The sequence below is a fragment of the Amblyraja radiata genome, chromosome 27, assembly GCF_010909765.2.
Source record: "Amblyraja radiata isolate CabotCenter1 chromosome 27, sAmbRad1.1.pri, whole genome shotgun sequence".
Classification (NCBI taxonomy): domain Eukaryota; kingdom Metazoa; phylum Chordata; class Chondrichthyes; order Rajiformes; family Rajidae; genus Amblyraja; species Amblyraja radiata.
Window position 1 is genome coordinate 15,688,289 of NC_045982.1, and position 19,776 is coordinate 15,708,064.

General features: G+C 41.3%; 1 protein-coding gene across 4 annotated transcripts in view; it reads left to right on the top strand.

Annotated features, from left to right (window-relative positions):
* LOC116988485 (protein argonaute-1) overlaps nt 1-13,604 on the top strand; it is a 72,012-nt gene extending 58,408 nt beyond the window's left edge. For 3 of the 4 annotated variants that reach the window (XM_033045228.1, XM_033045231.1, XM_033045233.1), the window contains 5 exons: nt 1,471-1,665; nt 2,259-2,393; nt 5,361-5,462; nt 6,960-7,159; nt 9,076-13,604. In XM_033045228.1, coding sequence (XP_032901119.1) covers nt 1,471-1,665; nt 2,259-2,393; nt 5,361-5,462; nt 6,960-7,159; nt 9,076-9,184 — 741 coding nt within the window. In that variant the 3' untranslated portion in view covers nt 9,185-13,604. The remainder of the gene's footprint in view (nt 1-1,470; nt 1,666-2,258; nt 2,394-5,360; nt 5,463-6,959; nt 7,160-9,075) is intronic. The other variant, XM_033045232.1, reaches the window with a different exon arrangement.
* The last annotated feature ends 6,172 nt before the right edge of the window (nt 13,605-19,776 follow it).

Below are 19,776 nucleotides of genomic sequence, written 5' to 3' on the forward strand. Positions count from 1 at the left end.
AGAATCTTTTGGATGGAAAAATGAAATACTAGAGGGCATAGTTTTAAGGTGCGAGGGGCAAAGTTTAAAGTTCATGGGGCATGTTTTTTACATAGTGGGTGATGAGTGCCTGGAACTCACTACCACTACTTAAGGTGGTTGAGGCAGATAGAATAGTAGCATTTAAAAGACATTTGGATAGGCATATAGATATGCAGAGAATGAAGGAATATGGGTTATGTGCTGGCAGAAAAAAATTAGTCTTGGCATCGTGTTGGCACAGACATTGTGGGCTGTAAAGCCTGTTCTTGTACTGTACTGTTCTATGTTCTATAAAAACACAGATTGGATTCTTCTAGAATGCCTCAGAGGACAGAAAAAGTAAGCACGGATAAGAACTTAAGAATCTGAATGAAGGTTTCAGTATCCCTGGCAAATCTGCCATTTATATTTAGGTTTTCAAGAGGTAACAACCCTGTGGTATACAACCTCACATGCAAGTTAGGAATTCTTACTACATTAACCCTTGCATTTACCAATTTCATTCACCATTACTGTTTGTTGTGTAGAAAATTGTGTAAAGGTGTGCTTCATGTTTTATTTTCCTATTTCCCTTTGCTTCTCGCTTCCTGACTTTTTATGTTGTCAAGTACTAACCCACCTTAATTTACAAAATCTGCTCTAATGCCTTTGGCATTTACTTGGTAAAGTCACATGTAACATTGAACTGCCAGGAGAAGCTTGGAAGTCAATAGTATTTTTTTTAAAGAGCGGGAATAGGTGAAGGTTATTCAATGGTTAATCATATACATTTGGCCAAATTGGGTTAACTGTCCTGTACATACAAGGGGAACTCGTGTACAAGCTCCCAGAACTAATAAAGCATGTTTGTAAAAAGAATATGTAAGAAAGCAGGAAACTGAAAGGAAGCATATTGCCTGAAGTTTACGTAACCTTTCATCTCTCTAATGGACATTTTTGTTCTTGAGGTGAGGGTACAGATTTGGGAAGCTGTGATCTTCAGTGAGCATATATAAGGATATCTCGGGCAGTAATGACCTTTACCTGGAAACATGCATAATAAATTCTGCCATGTTGAGAATGTGTAAGAATACTCATTGAATGTTTGTTTTGTTTTTTAAGATGAAAGTTACTGAGAGCACCTGAATTGCTCCACATTGCCATGTATGAATTTGCTTAACACAGTAAGTTCAACCAAATGAACATGTAAACTAATTCTGTATTTCGGCTTTTGGGGGAATTGAGAATAGAGCACTGAGCCATCAAGAGGAGCCATGGCAGTTTTCTGCACAATTCTACAGCCAATCTTGAGTTGCTAAATCAGTATTATAGATAAAAGGCATTCAAGGCAGTTCATTATCCAATGGAATCTGGATTTGGGTTATTCAAGCACATTCAGAACTTTGTTTTTGGCAGTGCTGTCACTTCAGCAATAACACGAGTCATCCTGAGAGTTGTGTTTCTCACCAGGTGGTTGGCAGCATGGATGCTCATCCAAGTCGTTACTGTGCCACAGTCCGTGTGCAACGACCCCGTCAGGAGATAATTGAAGACCTTTCCTACATGGTTCGAGAACTCCTGATCCAGTTTTACAAATCAACCCGTTTCAAGCCAACAAGGATTATTTTCTATAGAGATGGTGTCCCTGAAGGACAATTACCACAGGTAGCTCAAAGTTCCAAACCCTCACTGAAGTAAACACCTGAAATGGCCAAAGTCGTACAAGTCAACTGAAGCAATGTTCAGATCTACAGGGGTTACCTTGATGGATTTAGATACAGGCAGGTGAACAATATGAACAAAACAATTAAGCTGGATTTAATATTTGTACTAACTGTTCTCCTTTATTCTGTTCAGCACAGCTTCCTCCCAGTGGGAGGAAGGATAGTCTGCCTCATGGACAGAGGTTATCAATGCTATATTGTAATCAGTTGCTAGGAGCTATAGTTCAAATGAGGTAACTTGGAAAGTGCATTGTGTACTTAGTATGATTTGGATAACGAAAAGTAGTTGGTCCCTCCACATAAACTCTGCGGTGAAAGTTTTAATAGGGATTTCACATCTTTTCCAAAATAGCTCCGGCAATATAATTGGTTAAAAAAATCATCTCACTGATGCCGTTTATTTCTCCTGATCTTGAATTCTTTATTCCTTTGGCTTAAAAATACATTTTATAAACAGCTGCATCTATGCTCCTCATCAAAAATGTTTACAACTTTTATTTGAATTAACAACTTGACTGAAACTTCCTTTTTCAGATTTTACATTATGAGCTCCTGGCTATTCGTGATGCATGTATCAAACTGGAAAAAGATTATCAACCTGGAATTACCTACATAGTTGTCCAGAAACGTCATCATACACGACTCTTCTGTGCAGATAAAAGTGAGAGGGTAAGTACAATGAAATAACTTTCTCCTTTGCCGTCCTTTTCGAAGGCGCAGGTTGCTTAGTATATCCCAAAGGTGCTATGGTCCTTGTAGCACCTCTCTAATGTAACTTTTCATCATGTGTAAGATCAATTAATGAAAAATGTATATTAGATAAAAACGGTAAAAAGAGTAAGGTAACATGCCTCAATGACAACCGACTGGTGGCACTAATGCCTGTGGTGATTAAGTGATTTGAGAGGTTGGTTATGGCACATATCAACTCCTACCCTAGCAAGATCTTGGATCCACTTCAATTTGCCTACTGCCAATGGGGGATGCAAACTCGCTGGCTTTCCACTCTGCACTGGACCACTTAGACAATAAAAACACATGTCAGGCTGTTGTTCATTGACGACCGTTCAGCATTCGACATTATCATCCCCTCCAAACTTGTTACTAAGCTCAGAGAGAACTGGACCTCTCTACATCTCTTTACAACTGGATCCTTGACTTCTGCATCACAGAGCACGATCAGTACAACTTGGCAACAGCACTTCCTCCTCAATAACCATCATCACAAGGGCACCTCAAGAAGCAGTACCCTGCTCTACTCACTTGATACCCATGACTGTGTAGCCAGACACAGTTCCAGCTCCATCTTTAAATTTGCCAATGACACTACTGTTGTTTGACGAATTATAGGTAATGATGAGTCAAAGTATAGGAGATAAATTGTTCGATTGAAAGGTGGATGAACTGTCCCCTTGCTCTCAATGTCAGTTAGACCAAGGAGCTAACTGTTGAATTTAGAAGAGAAACTTCAAGGATCCACAAACCTGTCTTCGTCAACAGGTCAGTGGTGGAGAAAGTCAACAACTTCAAGTTCTGAGCCGTGCATATCTGTGAAGATTTGTCCTGGACCCAGCACATTGATGCAATAATAAAGAAAGCTCATTAACACCTCGACTTCCATTGAAGATTGAGGAGATTTGGTATGTCGACAAATATTCTCTTTAATTCCTACACGTATATGGCAGGGAAAATATAGGCTGGTTGCCTCACGACCTGGTTCAGCAACTCAGCCATCCAGATTACAAAAAGTGGTGGACACTGCACGTTCCATCACAGGTATTGACCTCCCCATCATCAAATGGATGCCTCAAAAAGGCAGCCAGCATCATGAAGATCCCAATCCACCCTGGCCATGCACTTAAAAATACCCTTTAATAAAATCTGACAATGTGCACTTTAACCACATGTGATTTTTTTTTCTATTACAAATCTCAAATTGTGGAGTACAGAGGCAAATAAATAAATGATGGGTCTTTGTCCCACCCAAACATTATGGAGGACACTGTATTTCACTCCTGCCATCAGGAAAAAGGTATGGGAGTCTGACAACCATGATGGTCAGGTTCAGGAACAGCTTCTTTACAACAACCATCAGTCTATTGAACACTGCAAACACCAACTAAGCACCAACTAAACTTAGAACTACGAACAGTCTCTGTTGCTTTAGGTACTTTAGGCGTTTGTTTTGATTTGCACTAATATCGGGTGGTTTTAATTTATTGAACGTATTTTTTGTTTTGTATTGTATTATTTATTGAGTCCTGGATTTACAGACATTTTATGCCGCTGCAAGTAAGCGTTTCATTGGTCCATGTTGGTGCATAGCACAGTTAAACACACTTGACTTGAACAACATGGAGCATTCTTCGAAACATTTACCTTTTTCTTTTCAGAGACAGTCTGGACTGCTGAGAGCTAACAGCACTTTCTCTGAATTCCAGATTCCAACATGTGCATTTGCTTTCAGTGACAGAAGTGAGAAAGATCAAAGATTGCTGGAGAGCAATATGTAGACACTATATGAATACCTGCCTAGATACTTCCTCTGGCTGACCAGTGTGGCATTTGAGATTTGTGTTATTTTAGCTAAGATTCAGTCTCATTGTCTGCTTGACGGGATAAGGACGTTTTTACTGGGTGTAAACATTATTTACTACAAACTACATTGAGTAATTTGATTCCCATGATTCCCTTGAATATGGAATTCCTACGTTAATAAAAGTTCCTCACAGAAGCATTTTCTGAGGCAGCTGTTTTCACCGATTGTAATTTAGCCAATACCAATGAATTCTGTGTAAATGTTCGAGAAGTGAAACCTCTAAACTGGGTTCTATTGCATAGGTGATGATACCTTATAATCACATGTGACATGTCACAGTGAGATTCTTTGTTTTGCGTACACAAATAGTATAGCAACATATAGGGTGCCGACAAAGTTACAAAGTACTCCATTTAGTCCCCAATGGCCCCTCTTTGTTCCTGGCAGCCCTCCTCCCCCCCCCCCCCCCATGCTGGGTCCCCCTATGTTTTATTAGCGGCTCCCCTACGCCAGGTTGTGCATCCAGCGCCCACATTGTCCCGTCCGACCACCGGCAACCTCCGCCGGCCCGTCCTTGTCCTCCTCGAACACCGGCGCCCGTTGTCAACTTCGACTGCTGACCCCTTCCTCGACCGCTGCTTGGTCCTCTTGATTATGCTAGTCATTTGGATGCAAAAAAAAACTCTGAAGCTTGTTTCTACTATTCGAGGTATTACCAAAATCATCCTCTATATAACCCGTACTGATATATTTTCTTCTGATCAATTGTTGTTAATTGGTATAAATTAGATAACTAATCTAATCATGCTGCATGGTGGGCTATAAGTGCTGTATCCATTCTTTTGTTGAGAATATATTTCAAACTCAATATTCACTGAATTGCTGCAACACTGGTGACAATGGTGTGGTTATACAGTATGTTGTCATTGTTTCAAGGGTACTAATGTCAAATGAACTTGGAGTGTAGTTTGAATGTGCACAAACCTGAAGATACATCAAATTAATATACGGTATAAGCCTTTATGTTTAAATATGCCAAAATATTTCCTTGCTGTTTTTCATAAAAATTATTAAATACTGAACTTTTAATTTTATAGATTGGTAAAAGTGGGAACATACCAGCAGGAACAACAGTTGATACTAATATCACACACCCATTTGAGTTTGATTTCTACTTGTGCAGTCATGCTGGGATTCAGGTTAGTTCAATTTCTTAGTACTTGTAACCATTACAGAATTACAGACAATGTATACACATGACTTGCCATGGCAGTGTTGAGAATTACTTTAGCGTGCAGAGCATGTTAAACTACCAGCTTGACTTTTGTTCGCTCCTTCAATGCGACTGTTCAGGTCCTGGGAAACTAATAGCAATGATGTCTGAGGTTAGTTACAGGTTTACTGATGATGCATTACTTACAAAACCAATCACAAGCAGCCTCAGTATATGAGATATATATGGACATTTAAAAAAAGGTAAATCAACAAAGTGAAACACAAAGGAAACAAGTCAACAAGGGGGCCAGTTCACAGGACAGGTTTTATCATTCTAACTTTTGGACGAAAATGCATGTGTCCATCCACTTTGAACAATCTGCTCAAAAATTATTTGTCAAAGTTTCTTCCATGGGTGTACTTGCTTTTCACTTATTGCTTCCCCCCTCCCTGTCATGATGTCATTTACAAGACACCTACAGAGGACACCTACAGTGTTGATATCAATTACCAAGAAAGAAGCTCATGGCATGGTGGAAGCATTGTGCAATCTGATTATTAAGACATTTATGATGGACAGTATCCGGCTTTAGAGAACTATATCATGCTTAAAAATATATATAGCATACTGGAATAATAATTATGTTGAGATGGACTCCTTAAAGGTTTGAAAATCATGGATAAAGGAAAGAGTGGGAAAGAGAAGTAAAAAATATGATAGTTTTGAAGTTTTTGAATTTGTTGACTGAGGATGTAAGGTTACATATTTTCTGTTTGTAATGCTACTATGCAGCAGCAGGAGGGGTGAGGTAAATTGGCATTCAGGTGGTACGCTCTAGATATATCTATATTCTTCTGCACTGGTATTATAAGGGTTTTGCAGACAGGAGAAAAGTTGGGCCTCCACTGGGCTACAGCTGTATTGACAGTCAATGCAAAGAACATTGATTTCCTGGGAACTTATATTTCTTGGAACCTATGTTTTATCCTAAGTACAGTAGTCCTCTTGTTATTTCTCTCTTGCAATATCACAAAGCAATAAAAATCAACATCTCTTTGTTCCACGTACGTTTCACGCTTTTGCCTCTTCTCATTTCTCCTTTATACCAAGTTGGGTCTTCCCATGGTTGCATGCTATGTTAAAGGCTGCTTTTGCTTAATTAAACCAAGACACCCCAAAATGGACTGAAGATACAGGAAGATGAAGAGGGGTGCAAGATCTCTGGCGCTTTAAGGCAGCAACTCTATCACTGTGCCTCATGTTGCTAACTTAAATTTACTTTGCAGGAAGAGATGACAGCAGGCAAGTAAAACCTTTCCAGATTGTGGCAATGAGTTTGTATGTTTTTTTTAAATACTGCAAAACAAATGCAATGTACTTTGGAGTTAAGATTGATATCATTGGCTGTGTAGGTTAAAGACTTGCGAATGCTTGTTCGTGGCTGAGTAAATGTCATAGTTTCACCTTTTTACACTTGCAGGGCACCAGCAGACCTTCACATTATTATGTATTATGGGATGACAATCGATTCACAGCAGATGAGCTACAGATCCTGACGTATCAGTTGTGCCACACTTATGTGCGCTGCACACGCTCAGTCTCTATTCCAGCACCAGCTTATTATGCTAGATTGGTCGCATTCCGGGCAAGGTACCACCTGGTGGACAAAGAACACGATAGGTAAGATAAATGGTCTGAATAATTGCTGTTAATTTACTGATTGATAGATATTTTGCATAACACAAAAGCTCAATAACACCTTTTCCTACAATGTTGCCTTTTTTTGACGTGATAAGAGCAGAATTAGGCCATTTGGTCGATTAAGTCTAATCCGCCATTCAATCATGGCTGATCTATTTCTCCCTCCTAACCCCATTCTCCTGCCTTCTCCCCATAAGTTAAAACAAATGCTAAAAATGCGTAGCAGATCAGGCAACATCTACAGATAGAAAGAGTTACTATTTCGGGGTCAATATTAACGATTACATGGAAATATTAAGGATATGGCAAATGGTGATAGAGGTACAGCAACAGGATAATAAGTAACAAGGAAACATAGTGAATGCCTGTGCTGTGTTGGTAAAAGGAGAGATTAATTGCGAGAAAGCATGACAGTAGAAGGCAAAAGAGGAAAGCCAGTAGATCTGTAGTGAACAATTAGAGAACAGGTGACTGGAAGGTTTTGGTCATGCTTACAAACTGTAAAGAGGCATTCTACAACATCACCCAACCTGACATTTTGTTTGCGAAATGAGCAAAGAATACAATGGACAGAGTGAAATGATCACCATGGCTGCACTTGGTTTCACTAATGCAGAAGAGGTCACATGAAGAACAACGAATGCAATTGACCAGGATGGAGGAATTGCAGGTGAATCTCTGCCTCACTTGGAAGGGTGGATTAGGTCCCTGATCCAGGTGGATTTATAGAAGATGTCAGTGGCAAGTCTGTACCTAAAATGGAGACAGAGATCCTGAAAAGGAAGAGAAGTATCAAAAGTACTCCAGATAAATTTCAGGGTTTGATGGAAGTTGGTGACAAAGGTACTGAAATTGACAAATTATGTAGGAAGGGGCACTGAAACATTTTTCGACCTAGTGGAGAAAGAGATTGGTGGGAAGTGCCAGAATACCTTCTGGGATCTTGGAAAAGCAGGGACATTGAAGTTGAATGAGGGGTTTGTAAGCACAGACGGGTTAAGGGGATTTTTTCCAGGTGATTGCAATGGTAATTGTGAAAGGTTTTGTTACGGTGCCCCAAAGATGTAACCATTAACGTGGGCAACTGACATACAGGACGGAAATACGGTTACTCAGTAATTTAATGAAAACAGAAGTAGATCTCAAATGTGGCGGTTAAGGACCTGGCCAAGGACGGAAACTGGCTGAGATATGCAATTGCTTTGGGTAAGGCCGGTATGGTGTTGAGGAAGTCCCATGAACTTCTCATAATTAAAGTGAGTTTGGAGGGATATTGGGGAATAATTTCAATTTGGAGGAATAATTGGGGAATAAGGAGCACCTGGTGAAGAAAATAAACTGAAATTTATCGCTTATCTTCTCCCCGCCCCCCACCCTATTCACTAACTAGAATACAGTAATTTTTATTTGATAGAGCTGCTAATTAATTGCACACTAGATTTTTCTTCAGTTTGCTCCCTTTGGATCGGGAGAACCAACATGGGGCTTGTTTCATGGAAAATGACAGAAATGGTTTGATCGACATGATGGTGTTAAAAATGTTGTTATTACACCAGCAACTGAGATACCCTAGGATGTCATAATGGAAAAACTAGGTTGGGAAACTAAAGATGTAATGATAAACATCTTTAGGAAGGTTTTCTTGCGGGCACTTGATAAATTAGCTGTATTAGAAATGGCTAATGGCTCACTTGTTTTCGCTCTTTCAAAAACAACTCACCTCTTCCTGCATTAGTTCATTAAATAGTCAACTACTCTGGCCACAAGCTTCCCTCATCGTCGCCAGTTACAGCTGCTGGTCACTAACTGGGTTATAAAATATTTGCTAATATCTTCTGCAGAAGTGGTTGGAGTAGACAAATGAATTGAGTTCACTTTTCTTATTTTGTTTACAGTGGCGAAGGCAGTCATATCTCTGGACAGAGTAATGGACGGGATCCCCAGGCACTGGCTAAAGCTGTACAAGTTCACCAGGATACCTTACGCACAATGTACTTTGCTTAACTCTCTGAATATTCAGTCACTTCAACTTACCAGCCTTCTGGACTATAAGCAGCCATGCAAGAACATATAAGCACCTTCTACAGGATGTGTCTTGGAGGTTGGAAGGGATCAAGTTGTATTTTACAAGAGCATTCTTCAAAGAACTAATAACTGGTGGAGAAAGATTGGCCAAGCATATTATAGATATGACAAAAAACACATTTCACATTTATGTTTTATTTTTTACATGTATTTATGCAATATATTGATGACTTAATGTAAAGTTCAAATGTTCACTGCCAAACTCCTTTTAGTTTTTAGACACGAGGATTACAAATGCTCAGAACGCAGCTACTTCAATTGAATTGTTCAAGGGTTAAAAAAAATTCCACAGGTCCAAAAGCTGAACCGTTCAACTTAGTCTGAAGAAGGGTCTCGATCCGAAACGTTGCCCATGTCCTTCGCTCCATAGATGCTGCCTCACCCGCTGAGTTTCTCCAGAATTTTTGTCTACATTCGATTTTCCAGCATCTGCAGTTCCTTCTTAAACAACCGTTCAACTTAGTGCCTGGACTAGTAATTATTTGAATTTGTAAGTCTGATGGACATTTTCTTAACTTGGCACCAAACTAATCAATCATTTTCAACCTGTTTATGTTCTTTTGACATTTTTTTTTATTGTGCTTTCGTGTTTCATCCAAGCAAGTACAGAAAATTGTGTATATACACAATCGAAAGAGATCTTAATGTTATGTGGTCACTTTCTAAAGTCTGGACTTTAGAAAGTTATTATGAATATATGGAAACGCTAATAAGTCTTGAATCTGAGGTAGAACAAATGGAAACTTGTAAATTATTTTTTTTAAATATCGCATTAAGTAACGTACAAGGTTGCAATGGCTGCTCTTCACTTTTACTGATATTGTGAGCCACTCCTGCACAGACCCTTTTATACATGGGGGTTGAATATGGCAGCAATGAAACAAGTAGATTTATAGATTCAGTTTTAGCAGATAGTTGAATGAATAAAGCAGAGTCTGGGGTCTTTTTAAGAAATTTTTGAATGATCTTTAGCTATTCAGCAGAAGAATTGCACGTCAGCTGAACTCGCACAGTAATTCTCTTTGGAAGCTGCTAATTAATTGAAAGCACACATGGATGAATAAGAAGCATAGTTTAAATCCCTTTTTTAAGTCATTTACTTCAAAGGATTGAAATTCCATTTTTCTATAAAGTAAACCAATACAAACGTTGAAGTATGTAATTGCTATTTGGATTTATAATCATCTTGCTCGTATTGACATACACATTTTTTGCTGGCGAGAAGGATATTATTATGCTCTAAGAAATTTTCACTGAAGGTAAACTTTAGAATTGGTTTTGTAACCTACTGCCAATATAAAAACCTGTTGAATGCGCATCACCTGATTAAGGTGTATGAAAAATGCTTTCTATATTGTTCCCTGATGGTGCAAATACTTGTATTCTTTGAGGAGTTCCCCTCCTCTACAGGTATTATATTTTAATTTATTGGACCAACCATTCTGTGAAACCACTAAATAGATTTTGTGCAGCTTTACCATTTGATTCATAAATTGAGATGTACAAATTTAGTAAAGGTAACTTTTCCTCCTTTTCTTGCAAGGATCGAGTAAATGTTCCAACACATATCCCAATGCTATATTTACAGACTTCAGTATACATCGAGGTATGTGTAAACCCAAAAAAGCAAGTTTTTCCACAATATTTGCTCTACGATTTGGTATTCATTTTGGGATATCATTTTATATTCACCATTTGCACAGGAGCATAAAGATTGAAAATTAGGCCTAGAAGCTGTACAAATACTATGTTCCATATTAATAGAGCACTACAAATTGACAGTAAATAGTTCTGCCATTAAAAAAGTAATACAGCTAAAATTATCAAGAGTAAACCATGAGAGAGCATTTCACAACCCTGAATTTTATTTGTGAAACTTATTGATTTCATCCCCACCCTGTTCAACTTTCATCCTTAAGGAGACGATTTGTAGAAATGAGTTCTGTATATGTTCCCTGATGTTTGATATCTTGTGCCACATGCTACATGTTTATGAATGAAGGAAGTGTTAAATATCAGGGTCATGATTCCCATCCCATTCTATCTCAGTATAACCAAACTTGCTTGCAGCAGCAATGGTTGCTTTGTAGCAACTGAGACCCTAACTGATGTGCCCTTTTCTGGATAAAGTCATTCTTTACCCTGCCATCCTCAGCTGCCTCTGTCTGAACTTCAGAAAAACAAATAGAAGATTCCCAGTCTGCTCAATTATTCCTTTGCCAGCTGTTTTCATGGGAACATTTGCGTTCTTTATCTGAACAACCAAGTGCAAAGTATCACTTCAGCAGCATTGTCAAACAAAATATGTCAATGAGCCACATACAAAGATGTTATGGGAGATGAACATAAGATTAATCAAATGTTAGGTTTGAGGAGTGTTTGTAGAATGAGGATAGATGGGAGTTTAGGACCCTGCAGATAATGGCATTTGACAAACAAAAGAAAATATATTTGTGAATGATCTAAAGCCCAGAATTCAAGGAGTGCAGCTATCTTAGAGCCATACAGCACAGAAACAGGCCCTCCAGCCCAACCTGTCCATGCCGACCATTAAATGACTTTTAAGTGTTGTTATGGTATCAGCATCAACTACCACCTCCGGCAGCTTGTTCCAAATATACATCTGTGTGGAAAAGGTTGCCCCTCAGTTTCTTATTAACTCTTTCCCCTCTCACCTTCAACCTTTGTCCTCTGGTTCTTGTTTTGTACACTGCATAAAATATTCTGTTCACCCTATCTATTCCCCTGATTTTATAAGATCACCGTCGGTCTCCAACATTCCAGGGCATGAAGCCCTGGCCTGTCCAACCTCTTCCTGTAGCTCAGGCCCTCAAGTCCTCTAGGGTCCTTGAGTCCGAATCTTGTAGAGTCCTAGGGCTGGGCAGATTATAGAGATAGACGGACACACAATTATGGAAGATTTTAGGGTAATTTTGAACAATTGCATAAAAGTAAATTGAAATCGACGTAAGATTAAATCTGATGTCTGTAAGAGGCAAATTACCGCCTCAATTTAACCCTTTCTGTCTTTTATAGCTGGCCATAACAGAGCTTTATGTTAGTGGCATCTCTCAGGTAATTGGCATGCAATGCACATAGAGTTGGGAAATTCTTATGAATTATTTCAGTGTAGAGTAATGGATAAGATGCACTTGATGAGGTATATGGTTTAACCTTAAAGCACAACAGAGGGGGTCATCAAACTCCTCATAAAAGAGAGCATGATTGACATTACTCAAGTATGTTCAATGTGCCTAGATACAATCTGTAAACTATAAGATTTTCACATGGTTGTAAACAATGTCACAAGTCCTAGAAAGGTTGTAATGTGGTGTTACTGCAACACATTGCCAGTTGGAGTTTACCTGACTTTAGCTTGGACACTTTGGAAGAGGAAAATTAAACCAGGCTGGGTTACTATTGTTTATCCCACATATATATTGGGGTACTTACAGAAGCCTGGGAGCGCATCACTATTTCTCCTTGCAGCAAATAAGGGATGTGTAACAAGAAAAGCACAAATTAATTTCAAATTACATGAATTTAATTCTCCCTGCTGCCTTAAATAGTGGAATTCTAACTCCGAAAGGACTTGGTTTACGAAGGTTGATTAAGTACATATCTTTATACTTATCTAATGCAGGTAAAGAACGTCTATGTGAAAATGGGCTTTCCCAATAGCTTAAATGTATTCAGCAAACTACTACACCTCAAATTCCTTTGATACTTGTTGTGTTAGTCAATTCTAAGTGGGTGTGTAATTATCTTTGTATTAGGGACCTGCTTCAGGTCACGATCAACCAACCCTTGCTAAGAATGCAGTGGTATAAGCAGCAAAATTGGGATTGGTAATGGTGCCTTTCATTGTCTAATTGCTGAAAAGATGGAATTATGGAACTGGAATAAAAAGTCTGTGCCTATAAGGGTAAAGTTCAAAGCTGCAAAGAGAGAGAGAGAATGATAATCTGGTATTTCTTTAAACAGAAGTTAAAAGTAGCTTGAAACATTTTCATCTCGGCAGCATCAGTCGGCAGTGTATGAGATGATCCAATCCTCAGTAAGCTCATAACTCATCAATCCAATCATCTAACTTTACTTCCTGTGAAGTGGAGAATGAGCCCATTCATTCCCAAGCCATGTCTGTGGAAATTCCTATTGAAATAAAATGCTCAGCTAAGGTGTAGCCTTGATGCTGGGTGTTATACTTGAGAATTTACTGAGGCAGAGTAGTTTATTTTCTTACACTGAACCAATATACTGAAGTTAACAATATTTATAATTTTCTATGTTTCTTTTCCTTGCTGCACAAGTGTTTTAAAAAAAATAAAATGATTTGAAGCAACTTTCAAAGTAATTTTATTCCACCACAAAGGAGGTGCCTCCTTTTGTCAATTTACGGTTAAACTGAGGTGTATAAATTCAACCAAGTGGAAACGAATAGCTTGAACGACAACTGCAATTATATAATAACTTGGGGACAATTTACTTTTTTAAATCCTTTTTGTTTTCAGAAATTGCACTGAAGAACTGTTTTCTCGTAATTTGCATCAGTTCCATAGATAAAGTCCAATGTCCTCAATGGGGTAGAGGTGAATCTAACAATACTGTAACTTATGGAAGGCCCATTTTGAAACCTGAAAAGAGAGGCGAAGAAGCTGTTCCTGTGTCTGGTTGTGCGCGCCTTCAAGCTTCTGTACCTTCTGGCTGACAGGAGCAAGGTGAAGGGACAAGTTTTCTGTTATTTTGAAAAAGAACAGATGCTGGTCAATGCACAAAAGGACATAAAGTGCTGGAGTAACTCAGCAGGCAGATGGTTAAAACAGATACGAGCAGAAGGTGTTAAAACAGCTTTGAAAAGAGGTGGATTGTGAAACCAGAGGGAGGAAAGTAACAGGAGGGTGGGGGGGATGTGGGGTGGAGAAACAGGTGGGGCATAGGGGATGGATGGATAGGGAAAGAAATTAGGTGGGGGGGGGGAGGCTGGACATTAGCTAAAATTTGAAAATTCGGTGTTCAAACCATTGTGTCGTAAGCTACCCACACGGAATATGAGATGCTCCTCCTCCAGTTTGCATGTGGCATCACTCTGGCAACGGTCGCCAAGTCTAAGCTTGGTCTCGTCGATGTACAAGAGGCCACATCGGCAACGCCAGATGAGGTTAAAGGAGATGCATGTAAATCTGTGTGTCACCTGGAAGGGCAGCTGGGATCCTTGGATGGAGGCAAGTGAGGGGGTATAGGGACAGGTGGTATATCCTCTGTGGTTGCAGGGGTAAGTACCCATGAAAGGTGTTGTTTGGGTGGGCAGGGATGAGTGAACCAAGGAGTTGTGGAGGGTGTGGCCTCTGCAGAAGGTGAAAAGGGTGGAGATGAGAAGACTAGTGGTGGGATCGCATTGGAGGTGACGGAAATGGCGGAGTATGATGTGTTGGATGGCTGGTGGGGCTATTCTTCTTGCGTATGGTGTGCACAGCTTAAAGTTGTAGGTCAGCTTGTTCTATTTCATCTAATTGTTTGTGCACGTCGGGTTGATTGCATTAGTCGAAACAGGGTGGACCACGTGAAGTCTGCAATCTCCCACCCCACTGGTGGGGTGAAAGGAGAGGACCAGGGGAAATCTATCCTTATTCCGTCTGAGGGGAGGCGAGCAAGAGCAGATGTACAGAACACAGAGAAGACGCGTGTGAGGGACCCATCTGTGCCAGAAGGGAGGAAACCACGGTTGTCCTAGAATGGAAAGTCTCATCTTACAGAGATACATAGACAATAGGTGTAGGAATAGGCCATTCGGCCCTTCGGGCCAGCACCGCCATTCAATGTGATCATGGCTGATCATTCACAATCAGTACCCTGTTTCTGCCTTCTCCCCATACCCCTTGATTCCGCTAGCCCTAAGAGCTCTATCTAACTCTCTTTTGAATGCATCCAGTGAATCGGCCTCCACTGCCTTCTGAAGCAGAGAATTCCACAAATTCACAACTCTCTGTGTGACAACGTTTTTCCTCATCTCAGTTCTAAATGGCCGACCCCTTATTCTTAAACTGTGGCCCCTGGTTCTGAACTCCCCAAACATCGAGAACATGTTTCCTGCAAGTAGCGTCCAATCCCTTAATAATGTTATATGTTTCTATAAGATATCCTCTCATCCTTCTAAATTCCAGTGAATACAAGCCCAGTCGCACCATTCTTTCATCATATGACAGTCCCGCCATCCCGGGAATTAATCTTGTGAACCCACGCAGCATTCCCTCAATAGCAAGAATGTCCTTCCTCAAATTAGGAGACCAAAACTGCACACAATACTCCAGGTGTGGACTCACCAGGGCCCTGTACAACTGCAGAAGGACCTCTTTGCTGCTATACTCAACTCCTCTCGTTATGAAGGCCAACATGCCATTAGCCTTCTTCACTGCCAGCTGCACCTGTATGCTTACTTTCAATGACTGATGTACTAGGACACCCAGGTCTCATTGTACTTCCCCTTTTCCTAACATGACACCATTCAGATAATAATCTGCCTTCCCGTTCTTGTCTCCAAATTGGATAACCTCACATTTATCTGCATTATACTGCATCTGCCCACCCACCCAACCTATCCAAGTCACCCTGCATTTTCATAGCATCCTCTTCACAGTTCACACTGCCACCCAGCTTTGTGTCATCTGCAAATTTTCTAATATTACTTTTAATTCCTTCATCTAAATCATTAATGCATATTGTAAATAGCTGCGGTCCCAGCACAGAGCCTTGCTGCACCTCGCTAGTCACTGTCTGTCATTCTGAAAGTGACCCGTTAATCCCTACTCATTGCTTCCTGTCTGCCAACCAATTTTCTATCCATGTCAGTACCCTACCCCCAATACCATGTGCTCTAATTTTGCCCACTAATCTCCTGTGTGGGACTTTATCAAAGGCTTTCTGAAAGTTCAGGTTACCTCCATCCACTGGCTCTCCCTTGTCCATTTTACTTGTTACATCCTCAAAAAATTCCAAGCATAATTTCCCCTTCGAAAATCCATGCTGACTCGGACCTATCCTGTTGCTGCTATCCAGATGTGCCGCTATTTCATCTGTTATAGTAGCCTCCAGCATCTTCCCCACCACTTATGTCAGGCTAACTGGTCTATAATTCCCAGTTTTCTCTCTCTGTCCTTTCTTGAAAAGTGGGACAGCATTAGCTCCCCTTCAATGCACAAGAACTGATCCTGAATCTATAGAACATTGGAAAATGATCACCAATGCGTCCACGATTTCTAGAGCCACCTCCTTGAGTATCCTGGGATGCAGACCATCAGGCCCTGGGGATTTATCTGCCTTCAGTCCCATCAGTCTACCCAACACCATCTCCTTACTTATGTGAATTTTCCTTCAGTTCCTCCATCACCCTAGGGTCTCTGTCCCCTAGTACATCTGGGAGATTGTTTGTGTAGACAGAACTGTTGTTCCCCACGATAAATTCACCTGATTCTGTCTTCAAGGGACCCACATTTGTCTATTTTTTCTTCTATTCACATACCTAAAGAAGCTTTTACTATCCTCCTTTATATTCTTGGCTAGCTTACCATCATACTTCATCTTTTCTGGGAGCAGATGCAGTGGATACAGAGGAATTGGGAGTAGGGAACCCTGTCTTTGCAAGAGGGGTCCCCCTGGTCCTCACCTTCCACCCCACTAGTCGTCACATACAACAAATAGTCCTCTGTCATTTTCGCCACCTCCAACGTGACCCCACCACCATCTTCCCATCTCCCCACCGTCTGCTTTCCGCAAAGACCGCTCCCTACGTAACTCCCTGGTCAATTCTTCCCTTCCCACCCATACCACCCCCTCCCCAGGCACTTTCCCTTGCAACCGCGGGAGATGCTACACTTGTCGCTTTACCTCCCCACTCGACTCCATTCAAGGACCCAAGCAGTCGTTCCAGGTGCATCAGAGGTTCACCTGCACCTCCTCCAAACTCTTCTATTGCATCCGCTGCTCTAGATGTCAGCTGATCTACATCGGTGAGACCAAGCGTAGGCTTGGCGATCGTTCCGCCGAACACCTCCGCTCGGTCCGCATTAACCTACCTGATCTCCCGGTGGCTCAGCCATTCAACTCCCCCTCCCATTCCGAATCCGACCTTTCTGTCCTGGGTCTCCTCCATGGCCAGAGTGAGCACCACCGGAAATTGGCGGAGCAGCACCTCATATTCCGCTTGGGCAGTCTGCACACCAGCGGCTTGAACATTGACTACTCCAATTTCCAGTAGCCCTTGCTGTCTCCTCCCCTTCCCAGCTCTCCCTTAGCCCTCTGGCTCTTCCTTTCTTCTTCCCACCTCCCCCCCACCCCCCCAACCCAACATCAGTCTGAAGAAGGGTTTCGGCCCGAAACGTTGCCTATTTCCTTCGCTCCATAGATGCTGCCGCACCCGCTGAGTTTCTCCAGTAATATGAGCATTGAGCACTAGATGGCTAAAAAAATGCTGGAGAAACTCAGTGGGTGCAGCAGCATCTATGGAGCGAAGGAAATAGGTAACGTTTCGGGCCGAAACCCTTCTACAGACTGATAGGGGGTGGCGGGGAGAAGGAAGGAAGAAGGAGGAGGAGGAGCCCGAGAGCTGGGGGATGGGAGGAGACAGCCTGAGGGCTGAGGAAGGGGAGGAGACAGCAAGGGCTAACAAAATTGGGAGAATTGAACATTGAATCCAGCATCTGCAGTTCCTTCTTGAACACTAGATGGCGCTGTTACTTTTACGATCTAATTTTCTAATTAGCTTAATTAATTAGTGTGCAAATTTTGGCACTGACGAGTTATGAATTCCTTCTCAATTATATTTTATCTAAATCTGTGCCAAATTTCAAGTAGATACCAGACATGAGTCACGAAAGTTAAATTCTAGACATGTTTTCGATGCTCGGCCCATCAGAGAAAAGTCTCCTCAGGAAGTAGTGGCGTCGGTATGCCTTCTTGGCTACCATGTCGATGTGATAGGTCCATGACCGATCATTTGCAATAACGCCATGGAACTTGTATCTCTGAACCATTTCCACACCTGTATCATTGATGTTGATTGGGGAATGTACTCCACCATGCTTCCTGAAGTCAACAACTAGCTGCTCTGTCTTGCTGACATTGAGCTTGAGGTTATCATCCTAACACAATGTCACTAAGTTTTCTATCTCTTTCCTGTACTTGCAACACATTCAAGCTCCATGCACAATATATATCAAATGTGTTCAGTGTTCAGAATATTGTGTTCAGTTCTGAGCACCATGTTGTATGAAAGATGCTGTCAAGCTGGAAAGGGTACAGAGAAGATTTACGAGGATGTTGCCAGGACTAGAGGGTCTGAGCTATGGTCTTATTAGAGCTTTTCTGCAACTTGTTCCTGGAATTTTTTTTAAATGAAGAGCCTTCCCAAGAGTTCAAAATGCATTCAAATTACCTAGTTTTCTCAAGGTAACGTTCACCCAATCATTCTGATGGATCTCGATGTTATTGTGATGAAAACTCCTGGACCAATTTAAAGTAAGTTTCTTAAAGTTTGCAATGTGATCATAAAATCTTGACGGCAACCTCAAACGCATGTGTTGGAAAGCATTAAACAGCCACAGTATGTTGTGTGAAAAAGATTACCCTATTAATTGCAATTGTGTTTACAGTCAATTTATTTATTTACTATACCCTTAAATCTGCTTTCTGCAAATATGCAAGTACATATTTCATCAGCACACCATCAAATAAGCGTACAAGTGTAGCTACAGTGCGGGTAGACACAATGCTGGAGTAACTCAGCGGGACAGGCAGCATCTCTGGAGAGAAGGAATGGATGATGTTTCGAGTCGAGACTTTTCTTCAGACTGTTGTCAGGGGAGTGGGCGGGACGGAGATAGAATGTAGTCGGAGACTGTAAGATTGGTGGGAGAACTGGGAAGGAGGGGATGGAGAGAGAGGGAACGCAAGTGCTATTTGAATTCAGAGAAGTCAATGTTCATACCGTTGGGGTGCAAGTTACCCAAGTGAAATATGAGGTGCTGTTCCTCTAATTTGCGCTGGGCCTCACTCTGACAATGGAGGAGGCTCAGGACAGAAAGGTCAGATTGGGAATGGGAGGGGGAAGTAAAGTACTGAGCAACCGGGAGATCAGGTAAGTTAAGGCGGACTGAGAGGAGGTGTTCAGTGAAACGATCACCGAGCCTGCACTTGGGTCTCGCCGATATACAAGAGTTGACAACTGGAACGGTGGATACAGTAGATGAGGTTGGACGAGGTACAAGTGATCCTCTGCCTCACCTGAAAAGACTGTTGTGATCCTTGGTTGGAGTCGAGGGTGTGGGGTAAAGGGACCCCACATTTGTCGAGGGGGTGGGGTAAAGGGACCCCACTGTTGCATCTCCTGCGGTTGCAGGGGAAAGTACCTGGGGAGGGGGTGGTTTGGGTGGGAAAGTACAAGTTGACCAGGGAGTTGTGGAGGGAACGGTCTCTGCGGAAGCAGAAAGGGGTGGAGATGGGAAGATGTGGCCAGTAGT